Genomic DNA, 25,955 nt, shown 5'->3' with positions numbered 1-25,955 from the left:
GTTTGGGAACCTCTGCTGTGTACAGTGTTCTCTTAGTTCTGCTCACTTCACTCTTCATTATTTCATGGAGGTCTCTTCATGCTTTTCTAAAATCAGTGAGCTCATCATTTCTTACAGCAGAGTAATATTCCATCATGAAAATATACCACAACTTGTTTAGCCATTCCCCTCTCGACAGGCATCCCCACAATTGGCTTAGCCATTCCCCTCTTGATGGGTATCCCCACAATTTGTTTAGCCATTCCCCTCTTGACAGTCATTCCCACAATTTCCAGTTCTTTGCCACCACAAAGAGAGCTGCTATAAATATTTTAAAACATGTAGGTTCTTTCTATTTTCCCTAATTATTTTGGGAAACAGACCTAAAAGTGGTATTGCTGGGTCAAAGGGCATAGGCAGTTTAATAACTCTTTGGGCATAATTCCAAATCTCTCTCCAAATGGTTGGATCAGCTCACAGATCTAACAGTGAATTAAGTTCCTAATTTTTCCACATCCCCTCCAACATTTGTCAATTTCCCCTTCTGTCATTTTAGCCAATCTGATAGGTGTAAAATGATATCTCAGGGTTGTTTAATTTGCACTTCTCTAATCAATAATGATTTAGAACATTTTTTCATATGACTATAAATTGTTTTGACTTCTTCATCAGAGAACTGCCTGTTCATATCCTTTAACCATTTATCAATTGGTAATGACTCACATTCTTATAGATTTGACAAAGTTTTTTATATACTCTAGATATGACACCTTTATCTGAGAAACTGTCTCTAAATATTTTTCCCAGTTTTCTGATCTTGGCTACATTTATTTTATTTGTACAAAAACTTTTTAATTTAATGTAATCAAAATTATCCACTTTACAACCCACAACACTCTCTATCTCTTGTTTGTTCATACATTGTTTACCTATCCATAAGTCTGATAGGTAATATGGCCCACATTCTGCAAATTTGCTTGTACTATCTCCCTTTATACCTAGGTCATGTATCCATTTTGACCTTATCTTGGTAAATGGGATAAGATATTGGTCTATGCCCAATTTCTGCCAGACTGCTTTCTAGCATTCCCAATAATTTTTACCAGATAATGAATTCTTGTCCCAAAAACTTAAGTCTTTACACTTGTCAAACACTGGGTTTCTCAGAGCTCTTTAAAGCCAATCTTCCCAAAACCTACCCATGCCTTGGATGGGCCCATCGATCACAGACTCTAAGGGTCATCTATCACAGACTCTAGGATGGTATGCTCACCTCCTCCCAAAGTTCCTTATTGGCCAAAATCAGGTCCAAAACATGGAGATAAGGAAGGGAATAAGCATTTACATAGCACCCACTGTATGCCAGACACTATGCTAAGCACTTGACAAACATTATCTCATTTGATCCGAACAACAATTCCCCTTATTTTATATACCTCGTAAAAGATATTATCTCCTTTTTTCATATTTGGATCATTGTTTTTCAGTCTGGTTGGTTTCCTTTGTCATCCTCTGTATTTTCTGTTCTGCATTTACCAGCATGACTCTGAGAAGGACACAAAGGCTTCCCCAGGCTGACTATATGCTCGCCAGCCAGAAGGCTCCAGGACACACAGCAGATGAGGAGCCCCATCCAGCCATGGTAGCAAGGTAACTGTGAAGCTCAAATGAGATGATAGATAGAAAGCAATCTGCAAACTTGACAGCCTCATATAAATCTCTACACTCATCACTCCTGTTTCTTGAGCTCTCATCCAAAAATTCAAATTCCATTTTCCTCCCCTATCTTCATAACCAACTGTTCATTTCCACATCCTTCTTTTTGTCCTCTAACCCTTCAATGTGCAGCAGTGATGGAGACACCACTTTAAGTGTCAGACTCTGGGGATATCCAACTTGAAAGACAGACCAGCAATAGACAGACCAAGAAGTGTACATGGAGGGGAAAGGGGCACATCGCTGCCCCCAAGTGGTAGCTGCCTACCAGGCTATAGGAGAGTGGGCATTCTCTTGATGGCTGGTAGGGAGTGGAACGGGCAAATCTAAATGTTGGCCCCTGAGCATCTCCTGGGGCAGACTCCTGGAGGGTGTGGGAATGGGGCTAGAGGGCATGCTGGGACTAGGGAGAAAGCAATACACCCCCCTGTGCTTAGAGCCCAGAATGGAATACATTTTGAATCCCAAGGCTGGTCCCCACAGAATAGTGTCAGTATTTCAGGATACTAGGATAATGAAGTCTTAGGTTAATTGATTTCTAGGTTTCTTCTAGGGGCTTCTCTGTCATTTTTTAAGTGAGGTTGTGGTCATCAGGCTGCACAAGACTCAGAAACTCTCTAGTTTCATTCTAGATACACCTCCACAGAAGGCAACATGCATCTCAAGCAATCCTATCCAATTGGTAATGGTCACACCCATTCCTCTCAGCAGGAAGCCGCACCCACAAGGACATAGCCCCTTTTCCCGTGACCTGTCCCAAAGGGCCTCCTTCCTGGTGGCATTTATGGAATCTCAACTTTATTCCATGTAACTCAATGGCCTTCTTCCTCCTCTTCTTCCTTGGACATTGGGAGAGGGAGGAAGGGGAAGGGGTGCAGCTCCACTCTTTGTGAGAAGAACCTCAAATCTGTGATGTTGCTCCAACAGTTGAGTGGTCCTTCCCTTCCATCCTTCCCTTCCTATCCTTCTTACATCCTCCCAGCATAGTTTGAAGTCTCCTGCCTTTTCTGATTCTCTTTCTTCTTTGTTTTACTCTTAAAGCATTTCTGCCATTTTCCCCCGAGGAACACTTCATTTCCCTTCAGTTCCCTGATAAGCCATGAAAAATTGTTAAATTTGCCAGAAAATAAAATACTTTAAGCCCAGAAATTCAGTCTCCAAAAGCCCTGAATCTTATATTCAAGTTTAGTGTCTATGGTTTAAAAAGGGAGAGGGGAAGAGAGCGTGTCTACACAGAAAGTCCCTGGCACACAAAAGGGTAGCTAATATACCTGCAAATGGGGCTCTTAGGGAGTCCATGAATATTCATGTGAACAATCCATACAGTCAGCATCTCACTCATTCATAGCTCCTGATTTTCCAAAGCAGGCTCTGTGCACAATGCCTAGGATCCCATTTTGGACACAGAAGGCATTCAGTGTGAGCCCATGATTCTGATAACTGCTTGCCGAGTTCCAAGATGACCCAAATGGTGATGTACTATACATGGCCATCACTTTTAGTTAAGCATTCTTGTACATTCTGTTCTGCAGAAATTAAATGAGAGGAAAACTGACCCATCTCAGCAGCCAGAGAAGTTTTGTTTCAATGGTATTCAGTCCCATATGCCTGGAACAGCCGCCCACCTTCCATCCGCCAAGCCTCCTCTCCCCCTTCATCCGCAAACCTCCTCCAATCCTACCTCCCAAACCTCCACTTAGCAATTACCTTTTCCCATGAGATACACTTAAAAGAAACTGTGAGAGAAAACCGAAGATCAAACTCAAAATACCAAACAAACCTTTAAAAAGGAATGTACATTTGCTCAGCTTTTTTTAAAATGTTGATTATACATAAAGCCAGGAGGACCTGTGTGTCATGCTGCCTTAGGATGAAGCATGTAGGAGTATTAAGTTGTGTTTTCTGTTCAGTGCTTGTGATAGCACAGACACTCAGTAAATCTTAACTAATGACTCAAAGATGTATCGTTTCTCATGAATATAGGCACACCTTGCCAAATGCTGTTAATTGGTTCCACAAAATCACAATGTTGGGTAAGACAATGGAATGGGGGCAGGGAGACTTTTTTCCATATCAATAGTATTATTAATGGAATGGTCAGCAAATGGATGAGCAAGTGCTAAGTTGTATCCCAGCCAAGATTTCAATCTGCATTGTGGGCAGCCATGCATCTGCCACATGGAGTGAGAGCAGGATTTCACAGTGTGATGGTGGGTCTGAGTTACTTTGAGAATTCCACAGATCCAAGAACTCATCAATGTGGATCCTCTACCAGGGCACTCCCTGAAACCCATCCATCACAAGTCTTCTCCTTGTCTTCACACATTGCTTTCACAAAGGCCCTGCCCAACGGGACACCAGTGGACTGTGTGGACTGTCCATCAGTAACCCTTCTCCTCTTGCCACATAGTGGCCTCCCTTCCAGTCTGGTCATGCATCTTTCTGGTGAAATCCTTTATACTCCTCCCTTGAGCCACTCTTGCCCAGTAACATGCTGCAGCCTAGAAACACCCACCCTCTATATCTCCACTGTCTTGCGAATGACCCTCAACTTTCATTCTTTGGAAGTGGTAGCATTCTGTGCCTCACAATCAAACAACATTCTCAGGGGCTATGAGTGGGTCCAATTATTCTGAAAAAGCAATATAGAATTAATAATAATGATGATAACATTTATAAATCATTTACTATATTCTAGGCATTATGATAGACACTTTACTAATGTTACCTCATTGGATCACCACAACCACCCTGGGAGGGAGGTGCTATTATTATCCTCATTTTACAGACGGGGAAACTGAGCCAAACAGAGGTTAGGTGACTTGCTCAAGTCAGAGGCCAGATTTAAACTCAGGTCTTCCTGACTCCAGGCCCAGAGTTCTATTCACTGGGCCAAAAAGCTGTCTCCAATTATGCAAACAAAGCGACTAAAATGTCCATACCCTTTGAAGCAGAGATTGCACTACTAGGCATCTATCCCCAATGAGGTCATCAAGGCCCCACAAACACCCAAACTGCATAGCAACCCTTTTTGTGGCAGCAAAGAACTGGCAGGAGAAGAGATGCCCATTGACTGGGCCATGGCTAAACAAAGTGTGGCACATGAAGGTAATGGAATCTTACTGTTCTATACGAATTAGCTAATATGATGAATACAGAGAAGCATGGAAAGATCTCTGTGAACTGATGCAAAGTGAAGTCAACAGAGCCAAGAAATCGATCCATGCACATGGACTACAACAATGTAAATGAACTGAAACGATATTGCGAGACTGTAAAGAATAAGAGAGGCCTCAAAAAAGAGATGACATCTCCCACACACACACACACACACACACACACACACTTTGTAGAGGACGGGGTCCACATGTGCGAACCTTACATGTGACATCAGATTTTTTCAATGTCTTGATCAATTTTGCTAATTATTTTATGGGGTGACTCTCTGGTGGGGAAAGGGAGGGATGTAGGGAGAAATCTAGGCAATGTGGATACAAAAGACGGAAATAAAAATCTCTATTTTTTTCAGTGTTTTTAAAGGAAATTGGATCTAGCAAGATAGCTCTCTGTTTCAGGGAGAAGTCTGGGGCCTTAAAAGCACTCTGCAAATTTCCAAAGGCCATTCAGCCCTCTCTCCTCCTGTTTAGTTCTGTTCGGTTCTGGACCAGCTCCTTATCCACTCAAAGTACCTGTTCAGCGTACGTGCTGATGGGCCGGCTGATGGGTTGTCAGTCCATCCAACTGCCTATCACAGCCTGGACCAGAACCATCAGTTTGGGTTATAATGTAGACACTAGTATATCATGATATTATTTCAAAATGGTGCTCATTGGACTCTGGAGTCCAACTCTTTGAGTCTGTGAACATTGTGGGGAGTACAGAATACAGTACTAGACCTTATGGGACGACCACCAACAAAAATTTAAAGATAGAAAAAAGAAATGTGAACCAATAGGGAAATGTGGCATCTAAATGAGGTTTAAGGGGTTAACCCTTCCTACCTTTCCAGGCTCCTTATATTTTACTTCCCTCCCTACATTCTATGCTGGAGTGAGCCCAGCCTTCAAGCCCTTTTCCTGACTCCAGGCTTTGATACTACCTGTCCCCCATGCCAGGAGTACTCCTCCTCCTCATCTCCACCTCCTGCCTTCCCTGGCTTCCTTCAAGACTGAACTCAAAGGCAGACACCTTCCTCCCCCCTCCCCACCCCCTTCCCTCTGAGATTACTTTCCACTTGTTCTGTATAGATCTTGTATGCAGTGATTGGCATGTTGCCTGCCCGATAAGACCATAACTTCCTTGAAAACAGGGGCTGGGTTTTTCCCATTCTTTGTCTTCTCAGCATTCAGCCCAGTGCCTGGCACACAGTAAGCACTTAATAAATGCTTGTTGGCTAACAGATGTCCAGTAATTAGCACTTTCCCAGAATGGAGTTATCTGCACCGGGAGTCAGTGAGTTCCCCATCACCCCAAGTCTGCAAGAGAAAGCCAGGTGTCCACAGAGTGGTTGCAAAAGGGATTCTGACTCTCCTCTAGGTGTGAGATTAAATGCTCAATCAATCACTTAACCTTGATTAAGAGTCACTAGGGATATACGAGGCAAAAAAAAAAAACAGCCCCATGCCCTCAGGGGGCTTACCAAGGATCTCCAAGGGGCTGAGACCCAGGTCAGGCAGAATCAAAGCCTGCCTTCAGGACTTCCACTGGACAGTTCCCATCTACTTCATCTATCTCACAGATGGCTGTTTTCCGCTGGACAAGGGGGAAAGATTTTTCTTTCAGTCTCCTGGAATAAGGAATCTCTTCAGCATCCTATTTCCCGTCTGACCAAGCCCAAACAGGTGCTGGGATCTCAAAGGACAGCGCGCACAGAGAATTTTTCCATCTTTAAACTTGCTTAGAGGCAGAAATGTTACTGCCGCTGCTGCCACCTACTGTCTATCCCCTTCCATGAGAGCGCCTGTGCAGCCCAGCCTGGCGGATGCTAGAGAGAAGCTGGCTGGGCCCATGGCCTCGCACACCACCAGCAGACTGGAATTCCTGGTGTGCAGAGGCCTGCAGAGCCCATGGAACAAGGCCCTCCAAGGGGACTGTGAAGCCACCCTGATGGCCCTCCTTTACACCACTCCCCCACATATACTCTCTGCTCCAGCTGCACTGAGCTGACTCATCTCCCCGGTTTTATTCATACCCATCTGCCTAGAATGGGGCCCCCCTCAGCAGGCCTTGGCCACTCCTGAAGCCATCCTCCCAGGCCCCCTGCCCCGGGAAATCTCCCTCCATTCCTTCTCAGCTGTAGATCACCTATTCCACATCACTCCTGTTATCCGTTGAGCTCCAAGCTGCTCTCTCCACTTTGTCTCTGATTTTAATCATGTTTGGCTTGTTACTGTGTGCATGGTTCTCCCGGTTCTGCCCTCTGCTCTCTGTACCCATTCATACAACCAAATTCCCAGGTTTCTCTGCAATTGTCCTTTCTGTCATTTCTTACAGTATTCCATTACATTCATATACATAAAAGACTAAAGAACTCTGAGCACCCAGAGTTCTGCTGATGAGGCAGGCTCCCCACCTCCTCAGGGAGTCTTGATAGACTCAAGACCCAGACCTCTTTCCACATGGAAACATGGCTTTCCATGGCCAATACAGACATTTGTCTTGCTTGATTATGCATATTTGTCACAAAGGTTTTGGTTCCCCCCCCCCCAGTGGCAGGGTAAAGTGCAAGAAAGAGAAAACAAATTATTGTTAATTCAAAGGTAAAACAATTGCCAAAACATCACATCTATCTCGTCGGCTTCCTTTCTACTCCATTTCAACCACCATCAGTATCAAAGACTTATCTACAGCGGCCTGCAGGAGTCTTCAGTCCTCTCCACTCCAAGGTCTTTCTTTATCAGCCCCCATCACCATCAGCCAACACAGTCACATCATGGAAAGGCAGCCCCTCCAGGATGCCATAACCTCTTTTTCTAGCCCTCCCACTAATCGAGGTAAAATGAGATCAATATTTTCAGATATAGCCAGTGTGGGAATAGATCTTGTTTGACTGTGAATATTTGTTACAAGGGTTTTGTTTTTCTTTTTTTTTTAATTGGGAGAAGGAGGGAGTTTTTTAAGAAAAGAGGGTTTTAAAGAAAAGGGAAGAAAAGGATACTGGAACATTTTTTAAATGCAAAGAACAAAAGGAAGACCAGAAGGAAACTCAAACAGGACAGCTTTGAAAATTTGAAAATTACATGTTATATTTATTACATGCTTAAAAGGAAAAGCAAACTATATGGAATAGAGATTTACAGTTTCAAATACGGTACTCTTTTTTTCTTTTTAATTTCAAGATGGAAACCTTCATTTTATTTGGTATTTGTTAAGTTCAGAATAAAAATAAATATTTTTAATTCAGCAAGAAATTTCCAGACAAAACAGAGAATTATGCAATAACTTCAACTAGAACCCTGACAGAAGGGAATAATTAGATCACCATTTTACTCCTAGAATGGTTAAAAAAAATCTTTAAAAAAAGAACTGAAGAAAGGATAAGGAGTGATATTAGAGCTTTTAATGAAAAACTCAAAAGAAAGATTTATGGTTTAGAAGAGAAGTCAGAAAATCCTAACAAAGCAGTGGACATCCTAAAACAGAGAACTGAGCTGAGGGCACTCCAAATGCAATGACAGAACAATAATCTTTAATTGTATAAAAAGCTAGCCAAATCAGAAGAATATGGGAGATCTCTATAAGCAAAGATAATTAAGTTGGAAGACAGAACACAAAGAGAAAGCACAAAAGCCATTGCCCTTCCTATAAAACACGATGAAGTAAAAATAAAAATAGTGCAGGAAATCATTTTTAATTACCCAAAAGTATTGGAACCAGTAGGCCAGGTGAAAATTTACAAGATCCACAGGATGCCAACAGAGAGTAACCCCACATTGAACTGAAGCAAATAGTTAGTAGTTGGTCTCCAGAGCTTTCGAATCACAGAGTAAATATTACAAATGACCAGGAAAAAGCAGCTCATATACCAAGGAACTCCAGCCATAGTCACCCAGAACTAATCACTAACCATGAGAAATGGAAGAAAAGGGTGGAATATGATGTACCAAAAAGCAAAGGGAAATAGATTTTACCAGAGGATAATTTATCCTGCAAACATTATATTAGGAGGAGGGAGGGAGAAGGAAAAATAGTCTTTTATCAGAATAATAAGTTCAAAGCATTCCTTTTGAGAAAGCCAGAGTTGAACTGAGTCCTTGGAATGCAAACAGAATACAAAAGAAACTTGAGAAAGTAAAAAGGCTAGGTGATGATTTAATGTTTAAATACTGAAAGGAGAGCCCAGAATATTGTCCCTTGAGAGTCCCACATTGTCCGAGAATCATTGATGTAAGAAAAAAAGACAAGCTCTCTGTGTTTTCAAGAAGAAATGCCCTAGTGAAGGAAGATGGAGGACAAAGGACCTTTTTTTTTCTTTACATTGGAGTGCTCCAAGTAAAGGTCATTCAGACACAGAGGTAGAGGTGAGAAGGAAAGGAGGAGGAGTGAGGATTGCTCTCATTTGAGCTGGACTAGGACGAGGAAGGAGAGAGAAGGGTCTGCCTCAGTGGGTGACTTCAGAGAGGGGATGCCTCAGGCAATACAAACTACAGATAGGGACCATTTTTTCTGTTAAAGCTGAGTACAAGATCCAGTGATTTGGGGCTGGCCTCGGAAAGTGGGATGAAGAGAGAAAACTAGGATCAAATTGTTCCAAGCATAATAAACTGCAGTTATAGTTAATGCTGGTTTCTTTCAGAAGGGGAAAGGGAAAAGGAATGAGAAAGAAGTATAACAGAATTTGATGGAGAATAAAAAAAAACAAAAATCAAAACCATCAATGTTAATGAGTTGAATTTGTCCAACAAATAGAAGAGGACAAAGAATTGAATTGGAAAGCAAAACCTTAAGTTTGGGCATACAAAGGGAACACACACAACCGAAAGAGTCGTACAATGAAAATGAAAGATTATAGAATTTATTATGCTTCAGTTGGATCTATATAAGTAGGAAGAGCAGTCATGATGTCAGTCAAGACAACAGTAAAATGGTTATGGTTAAGAGAGACAAAGAAATTACAATGTGCTTAAATATAATGTCTCTTATGTAATATATATGATGCCTTCATCATATAAGATGAAACTCTCAAAATTAAATATGCATGTACCTAATGGCACTGCAGCTAAGTACTTAAAATGGAATTGCAAAAAGATCTAGGTAATAAGACAATAATTGTAGGTGATAGCAATATATCTCTTTCAGATCTAGACAACTCTAACATAAAGACAAACAAAAAAATAAACTAAGGATCTGAACAAAATGTTAGAAAATTTAATATAATGATCATTTTGCAATTATTGAATGGAAATGTTAAGAAGCATATCAAATCACATAACACGTTTACAAAAATCAATTATACGGCAGAGCATAAAGAACTTATAAATTCAGAAAGGCAGAAATATTAAAAGACATCCTTTATAGATCACAAAACAATAAAATTGTAATTAATAAGGCTTAATAAGCTAAAGCTGTAGAATTTAATGAAGACTAAACAGCATTGTCTTAAATAACAAGTGGGTCAAAGAACAAATCACAGAGACAATAAATAACTGACTATTAGCAAGTTATTCTTTAAGCATTAGTTTCTTCAATTTAAAAATGGGGACAATTCCATGTAGCAGAGTTGCTGTGATGCTCAAAAGAGATAAGGGACATAAAGTGTAAATTTTAAAGTGTTGCAAAAACATCAGGGCTTTTTTCCCATTAATGTATTTATACAAAATATATAAATTATACATACATAAATACATACATACATACATACATATATATATATATATATACACTAGTGGAAAAAGGCATTTGTATATGTGTATGTATGTGTATGTGTGTTTTCCATTGGGGACTCTGTGTGTGTGTGTGTATGTGTGTGTGTGTGTACTTAAGAGACCAGCTCTGTGGATTGCCCTTCCAAATGTATGTATATCTTCATCTGAACAACAGGCATACTTTATCCACATGGTTTGATAACCAAATTGTCCTATAGGCTCTTCCTCAAAACTTGCATTTCATTTCCAGTTTCCAATTACTTCCCCTATTTTCTGTCCCTCTCAACTCTCCAACCCATCTTCCTAAGAGCTTCCAAAATAATCTTAAGATATAGGTATGACCACATTGCTACCTTGCTCAAAAATTAGGCTGAAATACAAAGAAGGAAGGAGCCAAACATTTATTAAGCACCTACTATGCACTAAGCACTTTACAAATGCTTCTGATCTTATTTGTCCTCACAACCACCTTAGAAAGCAGGCCCCTTCATTTTATAATTGAAGAAACTAAGTCAGAGGTGAAGAGACTTACCCATGATCAAACACCTAGTAAGTATCTGGGGCATATTTGAATTCAGATTCCTGACTCCAGGCAGGGAAACTCCAGGCTTCAGCCTGACACTTAGAGCCTCCCATAATTTGGGTCCAGCCTTCCTTTCCAGAAGTAGTATCTGTTACTCCCACTTTGTGCATTCTATGTTCCAGCCTCCTTCCTGTCATTCTCAAGCCTTTGTTAGTAAGGCTGGGGACTGGGGGCAGAAGGGTCCACTCTTGAGTCTGTGGCACCTCCACATCTATTGGGGCACCAAAACTCCTGAGATCTTTTTAGTCTCCCTTGGTCTTTCTCAACAGATCAGTGAAAATGAGCCCACAAAATGACTTCACAGCTTTTCTCTAGAAGGAGATACAAAAACAATCAGAATATAAATTCTGGGGTGATTTTCACATAGCCAAGCATTATTCTCTGATGTAGAGGAATACACACAGAAGAAAAGTTAAGTTTCTGCTGAATAAAATGAAATTCTTTGGCCCCTGGACTTAAGAGAGACAGCATCATCTGGGTTTGCTTCCTTCCCCGCACCCCATCTCTTGCCTTGGAAGAGAAACATCAGAAACAGGACACAGTGCTGAGTGAGGACAAGCATCATGCGATTAGCATCAGGGCTTGATTGGGCAATTGAAATGAGTAGAGGAGAGGAGAGGCAGCCAGCATGACTGATGTTTGAGCCACAGAGAGGGCTCTACAGCCCCAAGGAACGACATCAAGGTGTGTTTGGAGCATAATGCTTGCTGGATCCCTTTCCCTCGGAGATGACTGACAAAAGAAGGTGAAACCTATCTCTCCTTCTTCCCTGCTCAGTCCCTCCTCCTCTGGTGGCAGATGTTGATTCCAAAGTTTCCCTGTTCTTTAAAGTTGTTTACATTTTCTGTTTAATTAGTTTGACTGCAGGCTTAGATAAAGTTTTGATTGATCATAACTGTTTATGGTTTGTGTGTTTTATTATTTGTGAATAGGGAGTTGTAAAAAAGATAAAGAGACAATGAGGCATGTTATGCAGAGAGACAGACAGACAGAAAGACGGAAACAAATAGGCACACAAATTCTCTGTTTGAATTGTCAGGGGCAGGTGCGGAGAGAAGCTCTTCTCTCCAGCTGGGGGCTCCTAAGCTATATGAAAGAGAATCTTATTAGTCCTTCTTATGAATTTCCAAAAGTGGAGCAAAAGATGAATCTAGGATTTCCCTTGAGTTGACAGGCAACCAATAGCCATTGCTGTTTGGGTGGGGGCTGGTATTATGCTAAAGTGATCATGTGGTCCATATCCCATCATTCTCCTCCATGAATGCACAGAACAAATCCTCTGTATAGGCAGAGTTGAGGGCAGTAACTAGAGAGTAAGTAGGTCATGCCTGGTGAAAGGAGGAGAGTGACTGGACAAGACTGGGGACTCCAATATTCTGAGAAACCCCTTCCCTTCTGTAGTGGTCTAGCAGAACCTTTTCATCTTCTATAAACAGCCCCCATGGACACAGTGACACTTAGCTCAGGAGTGAATATACCAATCTGGTGTACAAGGGCCATCAGGGGAATCATTAGCTTAACAATCCTTAGCCATAAGCCTAGGAATGGAAGGCAAAAAATTATTCCTATAATAAAGATGGCCCTGGATTACTTCTCCAAGGCTCATAAGGGCATATGTTCCTGAGGACCTTTCTAGTAAAGAGAAAGGGACAAGTAGACTGATAGAGATAGACAGACAGACACAAACAGGCAGACAAACTAAGAGCAGGTCCAAGGCTCACTCGGAGGAGATCCAAGACACAAATCAAGGCGAAGAGGCATGGAGGCCCAGAGCACACCTTGACCACGGATAGGAAAGGGAAGGAAGGCAGAAACACAAACTTCAGACTCTTATTCCCTTGGTGGCTGACAAGAAAGGAAATAGGAAAAGTCAGAGAAAAATCTGTAGGTTCTTGTGCCCTTGGAGGGTGAAGGGAAGGGGAGGAGGAGGGGGAGAAGGAGCAAGGGGAAGAGAGGCAGAAGGAGGGAGAAGGAAGGAGTGGGATTGGGGGAGGGGAAGAAGATTCAGAGGGAAGAAGATTCAGGGGGAAGAAGGGCAGAAGGAGGGGGGAAGAGGAGATGGAATTGGGGTAAAGTGGGGAGAAGGGGGAAAGGGGGAGAAGACACATGGGAAAGAGGGGAAGAAGGAGAGGGAAGGAAGGAATGGGATTGGGGAGGGTAGGAGGAGGGGAAAGAGGGTCAGAAGGAGCAAGGGAAAGAGAGGAGAAGGAGGGAATGGGGGATTAGATTGAGGAGAATAGGGAGGGGGAGAAGAAGGGAAGAAGGCACAGTCAAGTCAGACTCCTGAAGTCTTGCCCACTACTTCTGGTCAGACCAGGTCTCAGCTCTGCCTCTGCAGTGGTGAAGCATTGCCTGTCCACACTGGAAACTGCCAGAGGAAGAAAATCAGTTTGTAAAGAAAGCATTTAAGTGACATTAAGTGACAGAGCCAGGTCCCTTCTTGGATTCCACAGTACTGTGTAAAGAGGGCACTGCCTTTGAGGAAGCCGGCCTCTCAGTTCCTGACCCATTAAGGAACATTTCTCTACTAGCAAGAAGAGAGGTGGGGGACAGGTGCATCTGTTGCCCTTATCCCCTATTCACATAACCAGAAGTTGTCAGCTATGACTTTGCAAGAGAGATTGGGGCTGGGGATACCTCACATCACTCCCCCCATTGATGGGTGCATAATACGCACCATCATGCCCACCATATTACCAAAAATGGGCCACATTGAGGACACCCTATAACATTCCCTCTCCCATCTTCATACCTCTACATAGGCTGTCCTCCATGCCCATAAGGCTCTCCCTCTTCACCTGACCTGTCCCCTCAAATGCCACACCCTGATCTTCCAGCTCATCATCTTCCTAAACAACTTCTCTCTCCCTCCACTGCATTTCTACCTTACCCCTTCTTCACACTCTCCTCAAGGCCTAGGGTCCGCCACCCACCCTGCTCTCCCAGTCCATCCTCCATGCTTTGATCTCTTTCCTTTCTTCATCATCTCGAATATGACTGATCCAATTGTCTCACACTCTGGCTTCCCTCAGTCCCTTGTCCAACCACACCACCTCTTACCCAGGGATCACTCCCTGCCCAAAGAATCAAGAAGTGTAGCATTAAAAGAAACTCAGTAGCCTTCTCATCAAAGCCACACATGAAAAAAAAATATTTACAACTCATATCAAAAATAGAACTCATCTCCCCCACACAAAAACACCCCTATTCCACTTCTCTCTTTCTCTTGTTCCTTATTTTCCTATTCTTGTGCTCATACAGCATTCCTTCCACCTCTGCCTGTTAAAATCTTGCCCACCCTTGCCTTCTCAGCCTGGAACATCCCTCCTCCATGCTGGCTCTTCCTCTCCTTGGTGAGTTCCTCCCAGAGCCTCCATTTTGGGGGCAAGCTCAGGATGGCCATCCTCCCAGGCATGTGTCTGACTCTCTTTTGTTAGATATATTCTCTTCCCCATCTTTTATGCATTATCTTCTACCTTTAGAATGTAAGCCCCTTGAGGGCAAGAACTGTCTTTCTCTTTGCTTGTATTTGTAACCCCTGAGCTCAGCCCAGCTCCTGGCACATAGTAAATGCTTAATAATGCTTGCTGCCTGACTGCCCACCCTTCACAGCCCAAATGCCACCTGCTCCAGGAAGCTTTCCCCGAGCTGATGAGCTGTAAATTAATCTTCCTCTGACACCAGGTGCAATTTCTTACCCTTTTGTCTCATATTCTTTTCTGCGTAATCGTTACTATATGAGAGGCAGTGGATACAGGGATGGCCTGGGAGTCAGAAGGGCCTGCTCCAAGTCCTGCCTGACCCATATTAGTGAAGTGGTCAAGGCTAAGTCGCTTAACCCCTTAGTCCCCAGGCAAAGCTCTAAGACGTTGAATTACAAATAAATTGCTGCCTGGACTGAGGTCACTTCCACATGCAGAGATCCTGACACAGGTGAAAGGTTCAGACCCCCTCCCCCCAAATAGTCTCTATCTGTAGGCTGTCTCTGTCTATAGCAGGCCACCTTGCTTGACCAGAGCACGGTTTGGTCACCTCTCTATAGCCTGTATTGTTGTGCACATAGTAGGTTCTTCATGCTGTAAATGGTTGTACTGGAGGATATGGTGGATGGATGAATGGATGAAGGAATATGATGAATGAGTGAACTCATTACCTATTTGCAAGGAAGGCTGAAATAGGCGCGTAGAATGGTCAGAAACGTAAGGGCACAACAAGGCTCAGAAACACTTACCTTGCTTTCCTTTCCCCTCCTTTCATTTTCAGAAAGACCTAATAATTCCAAATCTGAAAATTCTGAAAAACAAAAGGAACAGAGTGAACTTATTAGTCTGCCATTCAAGGCCTCTGAAAGATAGCATTGCATAAAGAAGATATAGCCAGCTTTGGGGTCAAGGACACCTGGGTTCAAGTCTCACCTCCAAAGCATACTGGCTGGTGACTTCATTTCTCTGTGTCCCAGGTTAGAGAACAAGCGCCAACCTGCCTTGATGTCCTCCTGGGAGAGCTCCCCATGCTAATGGAGTCATAGAAACAGTCCCAATCCCCATCTCTCCCAAAACCTCTCCACGTGGCTGCGGTCAGGGACCCAGGTCACCGTCTCCTGTATCTATCCAGAACCGCTCCTCTCTCTGGACCTTGACTCATGTGTCTCCCCATTCATGGAATACCACCCCCCCAAACCTCTGCTCCCCTCCCCAAGCTAGCCTTCCTTTGAAAGTCAGCTTAAATGCCAGTTCCTTCAGGGAAGCCTTTCCTGAGAGCTCTCTTCTGGGTGAAGTAATCACCCTTCCTTTATCCCACCTGGCACAGTTCTTGGGTCTGCCCTAGACTCGTATTCTCCACGCTCTCATGTTTCTGTCTATCTCTGTCTCTGTCTCTCCATCTTTCTCCCCACCACACACACACACACACACACACACACCATCAGCATTCACTCAACAAACATTTCCTAAGCATTTGCTATGGGCAAAAAGCACTGTTTAGCCCAACACTGAGGTGAGACAAACCCTGCCTTCAATGAGTCTGTAATCGGGTTTATCACTTCTCCTTGAGGGCAGGGACCATTTGGGCTTTATCTCTGTATCACCAGCATCTGGCACAGTGCCTGCTTAAGAAATGCCCATTGACTGATTGATTGGCTGAGCTGTAAGACAAAGATAGCTGATCTAGCCATGACTTAAGTGTATTAGTTGCAAAAGAAGATACTTTGGACAGGCCTAGGCAAGTTCAGTGGCTACCAACCAGGGACACAAAGAGCCTGAGATGAAAACCAAACCATCCCCCCACACCCCCCACTCCCACCCCACCCTCAATGCCTAATTTCAGTGAACTCCACTCAGCATTCATATAGGGGTGTGAGGGGGAAGCTAGGGAGGGCAGCAGCCATGCCTTCCCCACCTCTGTATCTCCTCCAGAGCCAAGCAGAGTATCCTGTCCTAGAGAAGGCACTTCATAAGGTCTGGATAAGCAAGCAGGTGCCTACTTATAGATCTTCCAGAAACATCAACTTCCAGCTTCTAATGGAGGTTATTTCCATCAGACTTATAGCAAAAGTTCCACCCATCTCTGCCTCGGCATCCAGAGAACATACAAATCAAAACACCAGAGTTAACATGTGCCCAGCCTACCCCAAAATGGCACCACCGGCACAATCGGAAGGCATTGGTCTCATTGGGAAATGTCCAAAGGCTCCAAAGAAACACAAAAGGCTTGTACCTATGCTTCACTCTGACAGCCTGAGAGAAATCTCAGGTTATCCCAGAACTTGACAAAGGCTTGACCTGCTTCAACCTATTCATTTTACAAATGGAAAAACTGTCCTATAGAGAAGAAATCACTTTCCCGATACCATACAGTGAGTTCATGGCAAAAACCACACCTAGGAAGCCAGTCTCCAAGCTTCTCAATCAGTCATGAAATCAACAAGCATTGACTAAGTGTCGGGCACAGTGCTAGGCATGAGGGACACAAAGCCAGGAGTGAGGTCTCTAGTTGCCATGGCCAAAGGGAAGGACAGGAATGGATGATAACCCTGAAAGGGTTGGAAAATGGGAGGGAGGAGAGGAGGGAACTCCCTTAGAGTGGCCTCAGTTTCACTAAAATCAGGAGGCAAGTTCATCTTCTAAAAAAGACAAATCCAAGGAAGAAAGAACCCAAGAGTCAAATGGAGAGTCCAAAAAGAGACAAAGCAACTAACAGGGAGATGAAAACACAGGATATGTGGCTTAAATAACGCTGGCTGCCCAGCCAGAGGCCCTTCCCCGCCAGCGCTAGCCCCCCATGGGTTCTGCCCCCACCCAGCCCATGATGCCTTCCCTACAGTACCAGGCTGTCTCCTTGAGTATTTTGATGCCCCTCGGATGTTGTAATCTTTATTTTGGGAAGCCGTGTGCTGGGGCTCCGAGAGGCTTCCTGAGGAGCTGTGTTCAGTCAGTGAGAATTTTGAAAGTATCACCAGCATAGACTCCCCCAGAGGAGATAGATGAAAAATGCAAGAAAGTTCCAAATGAATATGATTTAGAGAGACAAACACCATAGGAAGCACCACTCTTTCGGGGTTAATGATTCATAGACCCTTAGAATCATAGGGTTTAGAAGAGAAAGAGAACTTAGAACCTAGAACCATGGAACATTAAAGAAGAGATGGATGGAAAACCCAAGAAAGTTCTGAGTTGAATGGAACTTAAAGCAACAGATGCTATAGGGAACACTCACTCTTTATGGATTAATGAATCATAGACTTTCAGAATCATAGGGTTTAGAGCAGAAAGAAAACTTAGAACCTAGAACCATGGAACCTGGAAGGGACCTAACAAAAACCCAAGGTCCCCATTTTATAGAAGAGTAAACTGAGGTGCAGAGGGAGAAAGCCACCTTCAGCATTCCCCAGTGAGTGAGTAGCTGAATCAGAAGCAAATCCACATTTACTGTCTCCAAACCCAGGGCTACTTCAACCATTCCAAAAGTCAGAATGAACCTCAGAGTTCTCCTAGTCCAGTGCCTTAGCCTAGCACTTAAAAATGGCCCTTCATAATTTGGTTCCACCTTCTCTTTACAGTTTTGCCATCATTCTCTACACTATGGCCAAGATGAACTCTGTCCACACACTCTTAGACTCCAGCCAAGTTGTTTCCCAAACTTGATATGTCAACATCTCCCACCTCTGAGCATTTGCACAACCCATCTCTCTCACCTGGAATGAATAGAGAATGGTCTAATTTCATCTAAAATGTAGAGGACTAGCCTTAGAGTCAGGGAGTGATGTGCTTACAACGAAATCTCTTAACCCTCCCTAAGTCTTGACTTCCCTGCCTTTAAAATCAATCTGTCTACACTTCCTTCCACTGACATCATTATGAGGAAAGTGCATTGTAACCTTTAAAGGACCATAGAAATGGGAGTTACAATTAGTCACTCATATTTGGGAAGGGAAAGGAAGGTAGACGGGACCTAGCCTTTGACCATATCAATGTAGGGGGTCCCTTTACCAATGCAGCTCAAAAAGCAATCTCTAGTCTTAGAGAAGGTGAAGTCACTAGCCCAAGATCACATAGCCAATGAATGTCAGAGACAGAACTGCAACCCAGGTCTTCCTGACCATGTGGGAGTGGGATTATGTGGAGAGCATAGCGGGTAGAGCACAGATTTAGAGTGAGGAAGACCGGAGCAAGTCATTGAGGTCCAGGTCCTTCTCCAACCACTGGGCCATGCTACCTTACTTCTCCATTAATACCTTACCAAACCGACAGGTAGTGGGAAAGCTATGCCATTTCAGTATTCATGCATACCCTTGACCATGGTGCCTAAAACAGAAGCTCAGTGGAGCTGGAGAGAAAAAGTATAATCTGGTCTGCATAATATTCAGAAATGTCCCAAGCCTGTATGTAGTCCCATAACTGAGGAGGATCTCCAATACGGCATTGCACACGCACAGATGTTTAATGCTTCAAAAGTCCGATCTTTCTTCATTGTGCCACACAGATGTACTGAGGACAGTCGATCCATGTGCTTTATTTGTACCAAGCAAGAAGCAAGCAAATGCCAGCCGGGTCAGGATGCATGACAAAAGAAAAAAAGCCAGAGAGCTAGCGTCTGAGCAGGGTTCAAATCCCAGCTTCATCACCACCAGCGGTATGGTCTGGGGCAACTCATATCCCTGAGCCTCGGTTTCCTCAGCTGTAAAATGCGGACAATAATCCCCGAGTCCTGCCACGTGCTTGGGTGGCCGCAAGGAAAGAGCTAGATTCGCTGTAAAGCGACATTGTTGTTAGGAGGGAAACTACGGGACTGTCTCCCACACTTCAGTTTCTCTCCGTCGATCTCCGGAGGCTTCTCTTCTTTCTTGCTGTGGATCCAGTCCTTCCAGAAAGCTTTTGCCGGCCCTAGCTAAGGAGCGACACCTCCGGGCCGTCTACGCACACCTGCAGCCAGGCTTTGTGGGCTTCAACTCCACGGAGAGATGGGCAAGCTGACCAAGACCCGTGAGTCGTTTGAAGATTTGGGAGAGACTGAATCTCTAGAAGAGACAACTTAAGTGAGAGAGAAATGAAAGACTGTGTCCAGCTCTCTGGATGCGTCAGATCCTTATCCTCCCGAAGGCAGAGCTAGGCGCAACGGGGAGGGAGCGAGATTCCAACTCCGTGCAAGAAAGACCTGACCATTGGAGCTCGCCCACAATAGGATGGGCTGCCTGGCGACGGGGGGACTCCAGCCCTGGAATGACCACTGGGTGGTCTCTGGGGGCAGGGAACCTCGTAAAGGAAGCTCCCTCCCTTGGACCAATCACCCATCTCTAAGGTCTCTTCGACCTTGAAGATGCTGTTCCCATGGCTCAATCCCTGATCTCTAGGGAGCTCTAAGGACCTTTCACTCGTTCCTCCACTTCGTCTTCAATCCCTCCTCCTCGTCCTCCCCCTTCCTCTTCCCTCCCCACTCCTCCCCCTTCCTCCTCTTCTTCCAAGCTCTTTCCCTCCTCCTTCTCCTCCTCCCCCTTCCTCCTCTTCCATACTCTTTCCTTCTTCTGCCCCCTTCTCTTCCCCCTTCCTCGTCATCTTCTGTCTTCTTTCCTCATCCTCCTCTCTCCTCCTCCCTCTTCCTCCTCCATTCTCTTTCCCTCCTCCCCCTTCCCCCTCCTCCCTTCCCGGCCCCGCCCCGCTGGGACATGAGCCCCGCCCCCTCCTCTTTCGTCCCTCCCTGGTTGCAGCCGCGCGCTGGCTGCGGACCCCTCTACCCCGCCCCGCACGTACACGCTTCACTCTATCCCCTGAGGGGGGCGGGGACGCTGCCTAACGACCCCCTTCGCTATCCACGCCGCCGCCTATCCGAGCGTCCCGCGATGCCCAATCCCAGCCTGTCCGGAGTCCTGTCCAGAGCCTCTCCCACCTTGGAAGTCAGAAGCCCTCTGTCCCGCGACCAGGTTCTCGCGTCCTGGCCGTTGTTGCCAAGGCGACGGGAACGCCCTCTGATTGGTCCGGCCCTCAGGGAAAGGGCCTAAAGCCGGCAAGCCAGGATTGGTCCTGGCGAGGTCCCGAGTCTGGAAGCACCGCCCCCAACCGCCTCCGCGCGAGGAGGTCCAACGTCTGAGCGACATAAACGCAGACAAAGACACCAACAGAAGCACCGGGAGGAGGAAGAGGAGGTGGCGGTTGTGAGTAGAGGATGGGGCAGCCAGGGGCCAAAGGGGCAGGGGGAAGCGGGAATTCACAGGGTCCAGGCCCTCCTCTGCTGAGCCTCGGTATCCTCTGTATATTAGGGAGAATCTTCCCCCACACCGCCCCCAGATTTTAATTATTCTTCTTGATTATTGATCAGTGATCTGAGTCCCCTCCAATGGATAGCAACTGTCACGAAATTATCTCTTCAGTCAATCAGTTAGCATTTATTAAGCACCTACTGTGTGTCAGGCACTGTGATGTGCCATGGAGGATACCAAAAGAGGCAAAGACAGTCCCTGCCCTCTATGAGCTTGAAGTTACCCCGAGAAAAACCACCAGAAAACACCTATGTACAAACAAGGTATAGATGGGTTGAATGTGGGAAAGCACTTAACTCCCTTGATCTGGTTAGTATCTTTATGCAGATGATTCCCAAATCTACATATTCAGCCCTAGTTAACATATCCATCTGCCTGTTGGTCAGATGCCTCCTTAGCATCTCAAACTCAACATGTCCAAAACTAAATTCTTTATCCTCCCCCCGATACTGTCCCCTCTTCCTAACTTGCCTGTTATTGCCAAGGTTACCACCATTCAATCACATAGGCTCGCAACCTAGGGGTCATCCTCCATACCTGACTGTCCCGACACCCCCTCCATACCCAGTCTGTTGTCAAAGCCCTCCATTTCTACTTTCACAACATCCCCAATGTACATTTTCAAGACTAGTGTTTTCCATCTCCACCTGCCTAGGAAACATCTCAAAATGGTGGTTCTGTAGATATCTCAAACTCATCACATCTAAAACAGAACTCATTATCTCTCCCCAAGAAACCCTTGCCTTTTCCTAATCTCACTGTTTCTGTTGAGGGGATCACTATCTCTCTGGTCACCTGAGCTTAGTCATCTTCATTCTGCCTCACTTTTTACATCAGTCAATTGCCTATCTTTTCTCCTTCACTTCTTGCAAAACTCAGCCCAAGTACCACCCTTCTGCATGAAGCTTCCTTGATCACCCAGCCCCTACTTCCTCCCTCCCCAAGCTACCCTTTAATATATATATATGTGTGTGTGTGTGTGTGTGTGTGTCCATTACATGTGTGTATACGCATATATATGCATATATATAAAACATTGAGCACAAAATAAGATCATTTATTCAACATCTTTAAGCACCTATCGCGTGCCAGGTACAGAGCTAGGCACATAGTTCCTACCCTCCAAAGGCTTATGAGCTCCTGGAGAAGAAGATAAACAGGTCATAGACCAATAAGCTTCACCCCACCCCCTTCAGGCCCTCATCATCACTTCTCACCTGATCTACTACTCCTAGTTGGGCTCCGAGTGTCCAGCCTCTCCCTTCTCCAATCCAGCCTCCGCTACTTGAGAAGTCCCCATGGCTCCCCCTCGCCTCACTCTTCAGGCTGACCTCATTAGTGGGCGGCCTGAGGCAATGGAAAGATCGCAGGCCGTAGTGCTAGAAGACCTCAGTTGTGCCCAGCCTTGGCTCTGTCACCCTCTGGGCATCACTTTACTCCACTGGGAAAGGAAGGAGTTGGATTAGCCGAAATCTAACAACTTTTCCAGGTATACTTGATGATTCTCTCTTTCCAGACTTATTTCCCATGGCTCCCTTTTGCATGCCCTGCCTTCTAGCCACACTGGACCTGAACTTGATATCCCACCTCCTATCTCTGGATCGATAGGAGAAGGTGAATGTCTGGCTAAGGAGAAGAGGCCATTCCAGATTAGCAAAGGCCCAGAGGCTAGAAAGCAGAGATGTTCCAGGAATGGTCAGCCATACATTTCAACTTTCTCACTTATGTATAGGGGGAAATTGAGTCCCAGAGTCCAAGGGCACGTGGGTAGCAAAGAGCAGAGCCAGGGGGGGCTTTCCCTGGGAAGCTGCCTTTGTTTTTGCTCATCCCTGTCCACAAAAAGTCTTCCTGCTCCTGCTGAATGCCTGTGGAATGGCTACCAGTCCTTAAAAACCCAGCTCACTGATCGCCCATCCCCCTCATGCCCCACTTAGCACTTTACTATGTGATAGTCTGTCATCTGGGTTTGTGTCCTAGTCCCACTGGACTCCAGGAGAACCAGACCAAACTCTCCTCCCTCACCTAGCACAGCACTCTGTACACAGTAGGTGCTTAAGCGTCAAGGTCATCCCACAAATGGGGAGAGCAGAGTGGGCTCACACTGGCCCTCCACTACCTCTGACTCTGCACTTAGTGGCACAGCTGTCCCTGATGAGGGCCTTTGGTGAAAATCGCAGCTCCTGGGTAACTCTTGTCTCAGTTTAATCCAATTTTCAGTGTAGGATCCTATGACCTTCCCTCTGATGCCATCCTTCACCCTCCTGGAAGCAGGAAGGCCAATCAACAGACACTAATTAGGTGGCTACTATGTGCCAGGCTCTGCACTAGGTGCCGGGGAGCTTGCTCACATTCCAACCCCAGAAAGCATCTGAAGATCTGGCAAGTTAGACAGGTCACTGCCCTGCCCAGGGCCTCAGTTTCTGCCTCTGTAAAATGAGGGGGCTGACTTCCCCCCTGCTCCACCCAGGTGCTTTAAGATGCCAGTACAGCACTGGGCAGTGCGCCCCCTGTGCTAAGCTGGGGTCACACTCCATTAGCAGCCCCCTCCTTTTCTGGCCATTCCTTTCTTGCACAACCTATTTTGGCCATTTGAGAAAAATTATTACCCTTTTCCACTGAGCTGAGCATGGTGTCAGATACATGTTTTGTTCAGTTGTTTCAGTTGTATCCAACTCTCCTTGACCCTATTTGAGGTTGTCTTGGCAAAGATACGGTAGTGGTTTGCCATTTCCTTCTCCAGTCAGGCACATAGTAGGCACTTAACAAACACTTGTTGACTGATTTCATGTAGCATATGAATCATCAGCTTTTAGATAGGATACTAGAGATCATCATGTCTCACCCCCTCGTTTTACAGATAAAGAAACCAAGGCTACGACAGATTGAGTGACTCATCATGAGTGGCAGCCAAGGTTGGAATCCAAATGCCCTGCTGTTTCCACTCTGCCAGAGACTGGAATGGGGGACAGCCTGGAGGCAGAGGCCGGCTAGAGACGAGAGGTAGGAAACTACCTCCAGATGACCCCACTGGGGAGCTTTGCGGGGGCCCTTTCCTCACCTGTGATCTGCGTGGCCTTGGTCACTTTTCCTCATGGGTAATATAAGGAGGCTTGAGTAGGCAGCTGGGGAAGGGTAGGGAGCCATCCAGCTCCTCTGAACCTGTGGAGTCTGCCCTGGGATGGCTCCTTGGTTCCAAGTGGAAGACTTAAGGAAAAGGTTCTCTTGGTATCCAGGACTTCTTGGAAAGGGGCAACTTTGCTCACAAGACTTAGGCCCCTGCAGCCCCAGCTGGCCCTCAATGCTGCCAACACAGGAAAAGAGTTCACTGGTTGATTTTTTTTATTTTTTTTTCTGCACAGGTTCAGCTCTCCCACATTTAAAAAACCCCAGCACATTTTTCATGAAGCCCAGATTCTCTTCCCCAATGGTGAGGAAACAAATTTAAGGGCTGAAGCTCCAGGGATTTGGTGCCAACTGTTTGACAGAGATCCAAGTGTGAGAACCAAGGTGTCATTTGATGCTCAGAATTGGCAGACACTCCGAGCCTCCAAGATGAGGCCTGTGGGCCCAAGCTGTGTGGTAGGTGTTTCCATGGTTAATTCACTCATTGGTCAACCCTCTTGACAGTCCGGGATGTATTGGGTCTCCCTTATCTATCAAGAAGGGAAAAGGTACACTGGCTTAGTAGCCTCATCTGCATGCAGTTTGCCCAAGGAAAGTCATAGCATTATAGAACTGGGAGCACTAAGCACCTACTGTGTGCTAAGCAAGGACAAAAAAGAAACTGCCTTGTCCTCAGGGAACTTCCAATCTACTGGTGGGATACACCATAGGGCTAAGTAAATAGAGGATATGTACAAAATACATCCCAAGGACTGGGGGTGGTTAGGAAGGCCTCTGAAGGAGGCACCACCTCGGCAGAGCCTTGATGAACCCACGTGGTGTAGTGCCCAGAGTCAGGAAGACCTGAGTTCAGATCCGGCCCCAGACACTCACTAGCTGGGGGACCCCGGCTGAGTCACCGAACCTCGGTGTGCCTCAGATCCCTCATCTGTAAAATGGGGAGGATAACAGCGCCCACCCCCCAGAGCTGTTCGGAGGATCGAATGAGGTCATGTGTGTGTGGCATTGGGCACAGGGCCAGGTACACAGCGAGCACTCTGCAGATGTCAGCTAGTCTCATTCCTGGAGGCAGAGGGGAGCAGCGAGGGCTTCTCAGGCCTGGGAATGGGCCGGAGTCAGGAAAGCAGGAGAGCTGGGCCCAGCCTGGCAAGGGCGATGCACTCAGAGCCCAGGAGGACATCTAAACTAGCTCCTTTCACCCATCGGGTGCCATAAGAGGCCTCAAGCAGAAGTGAATGGAGCCTTCCCTCCACAAGAGCGAGGCTGAGCTTTAAATGAGCTGCTGCTATTCAACCTGCCCCAGGGAGAGCCCAAGGCCACACGTCCAGAGCCTCTGGGACTCCAGGCTGATTGCAGGCTAAGTCTGCCCCCAGAGAAGATCTGGGTTCAAATCCTGCCCCTGCTTCTTACTGTTCTCTGCAGCCTGCCTTTAGGGAGCAGAGACTTGGAGGGAGAGGCTTAACTATTGAAGAGACTGTCACTTGGACCCCTAAGTTGGAACTCTCCTCATTGCCATTGGAAAAAAAAGCTTGTGGGTAGAAAGGGGACCGTGCCAAACAGGAAGAGAGATGGGGAGAGAGGCAGAACACCAAGCAAGCAGGGAGAAGAGACGCCAATGCAGAGGCTGGGACAGTGGGTGGCTGCTTGGCCCGAGACCCCAATGGCAGAAGACCCCCAAAAGGGCCCTGCAGCTCCGGGTCACCCCTTCCTTTGCCCCTTTTATTTTCCTCTTTTAATTTTTCATTTTCAGTTCCATATTCTCTCCCTCCACACACTGAGAAGGTAAGAAATGCAACATCCATTGCACATAAGAAGTCACACAAAATGCTGTCCCTTTGCCTTGGGTCGAGATTTGACTTCTTCCATGAAAGTGTAGAGGAATGCAGAGCTCTATGACTTTTCTTTGAGTCTTCCAAAGAGAAGGGAAAAGAGACAGCTT

General features: G+C 45.6%; 1 protein-coding gene across 1 annotated transcript in view; it reads right to left on the bottom strand.

The window, feature by feature from the left end:
* The window catches only part of EFCAB6 (EF-hand calcium binding domain 6), a gene marked incomplete at its 3' end in the record, with an annotated part of 228,542 nt that extends 207,811 nt beyond the window's left edge, over positions 1-20,731 (bottom strand). Inside the window, exon 1 of the mRNA XM_036760831.1 lies at positions 20,524-20,731. Coding sequence (XP_036616726.1) covers positions 20,524-20,731 — 208 coding nt within the window. The remainder of the gene's footprint in view (positions 1-20,523) is intronic.
* Between the last annotated feature and the right edge of the window lie 5,224 nt (positions 20,732-25,955).

The sequence above is a fragment of the Trichosurus vulpecula genome, chromosome 5, assembly GCF_011100635.1.
Source record: "Trichosurus vulpecula isolate mTriVul1 chromosome 5, mTriVul1.pri, whole genome shotgun sequence".
In the NCBI taxonomy this organism is placed as follows: domain Eukaryota; kingdom Metazoa; phylum Chordata; class Mammalia; order Diprotodontia; family Phalangeridae; genus Trichosurus; species Trichosurus vulpecula.
This window is presented reverse-complemented; position numbering and strand designations above follow the sequence as displayed.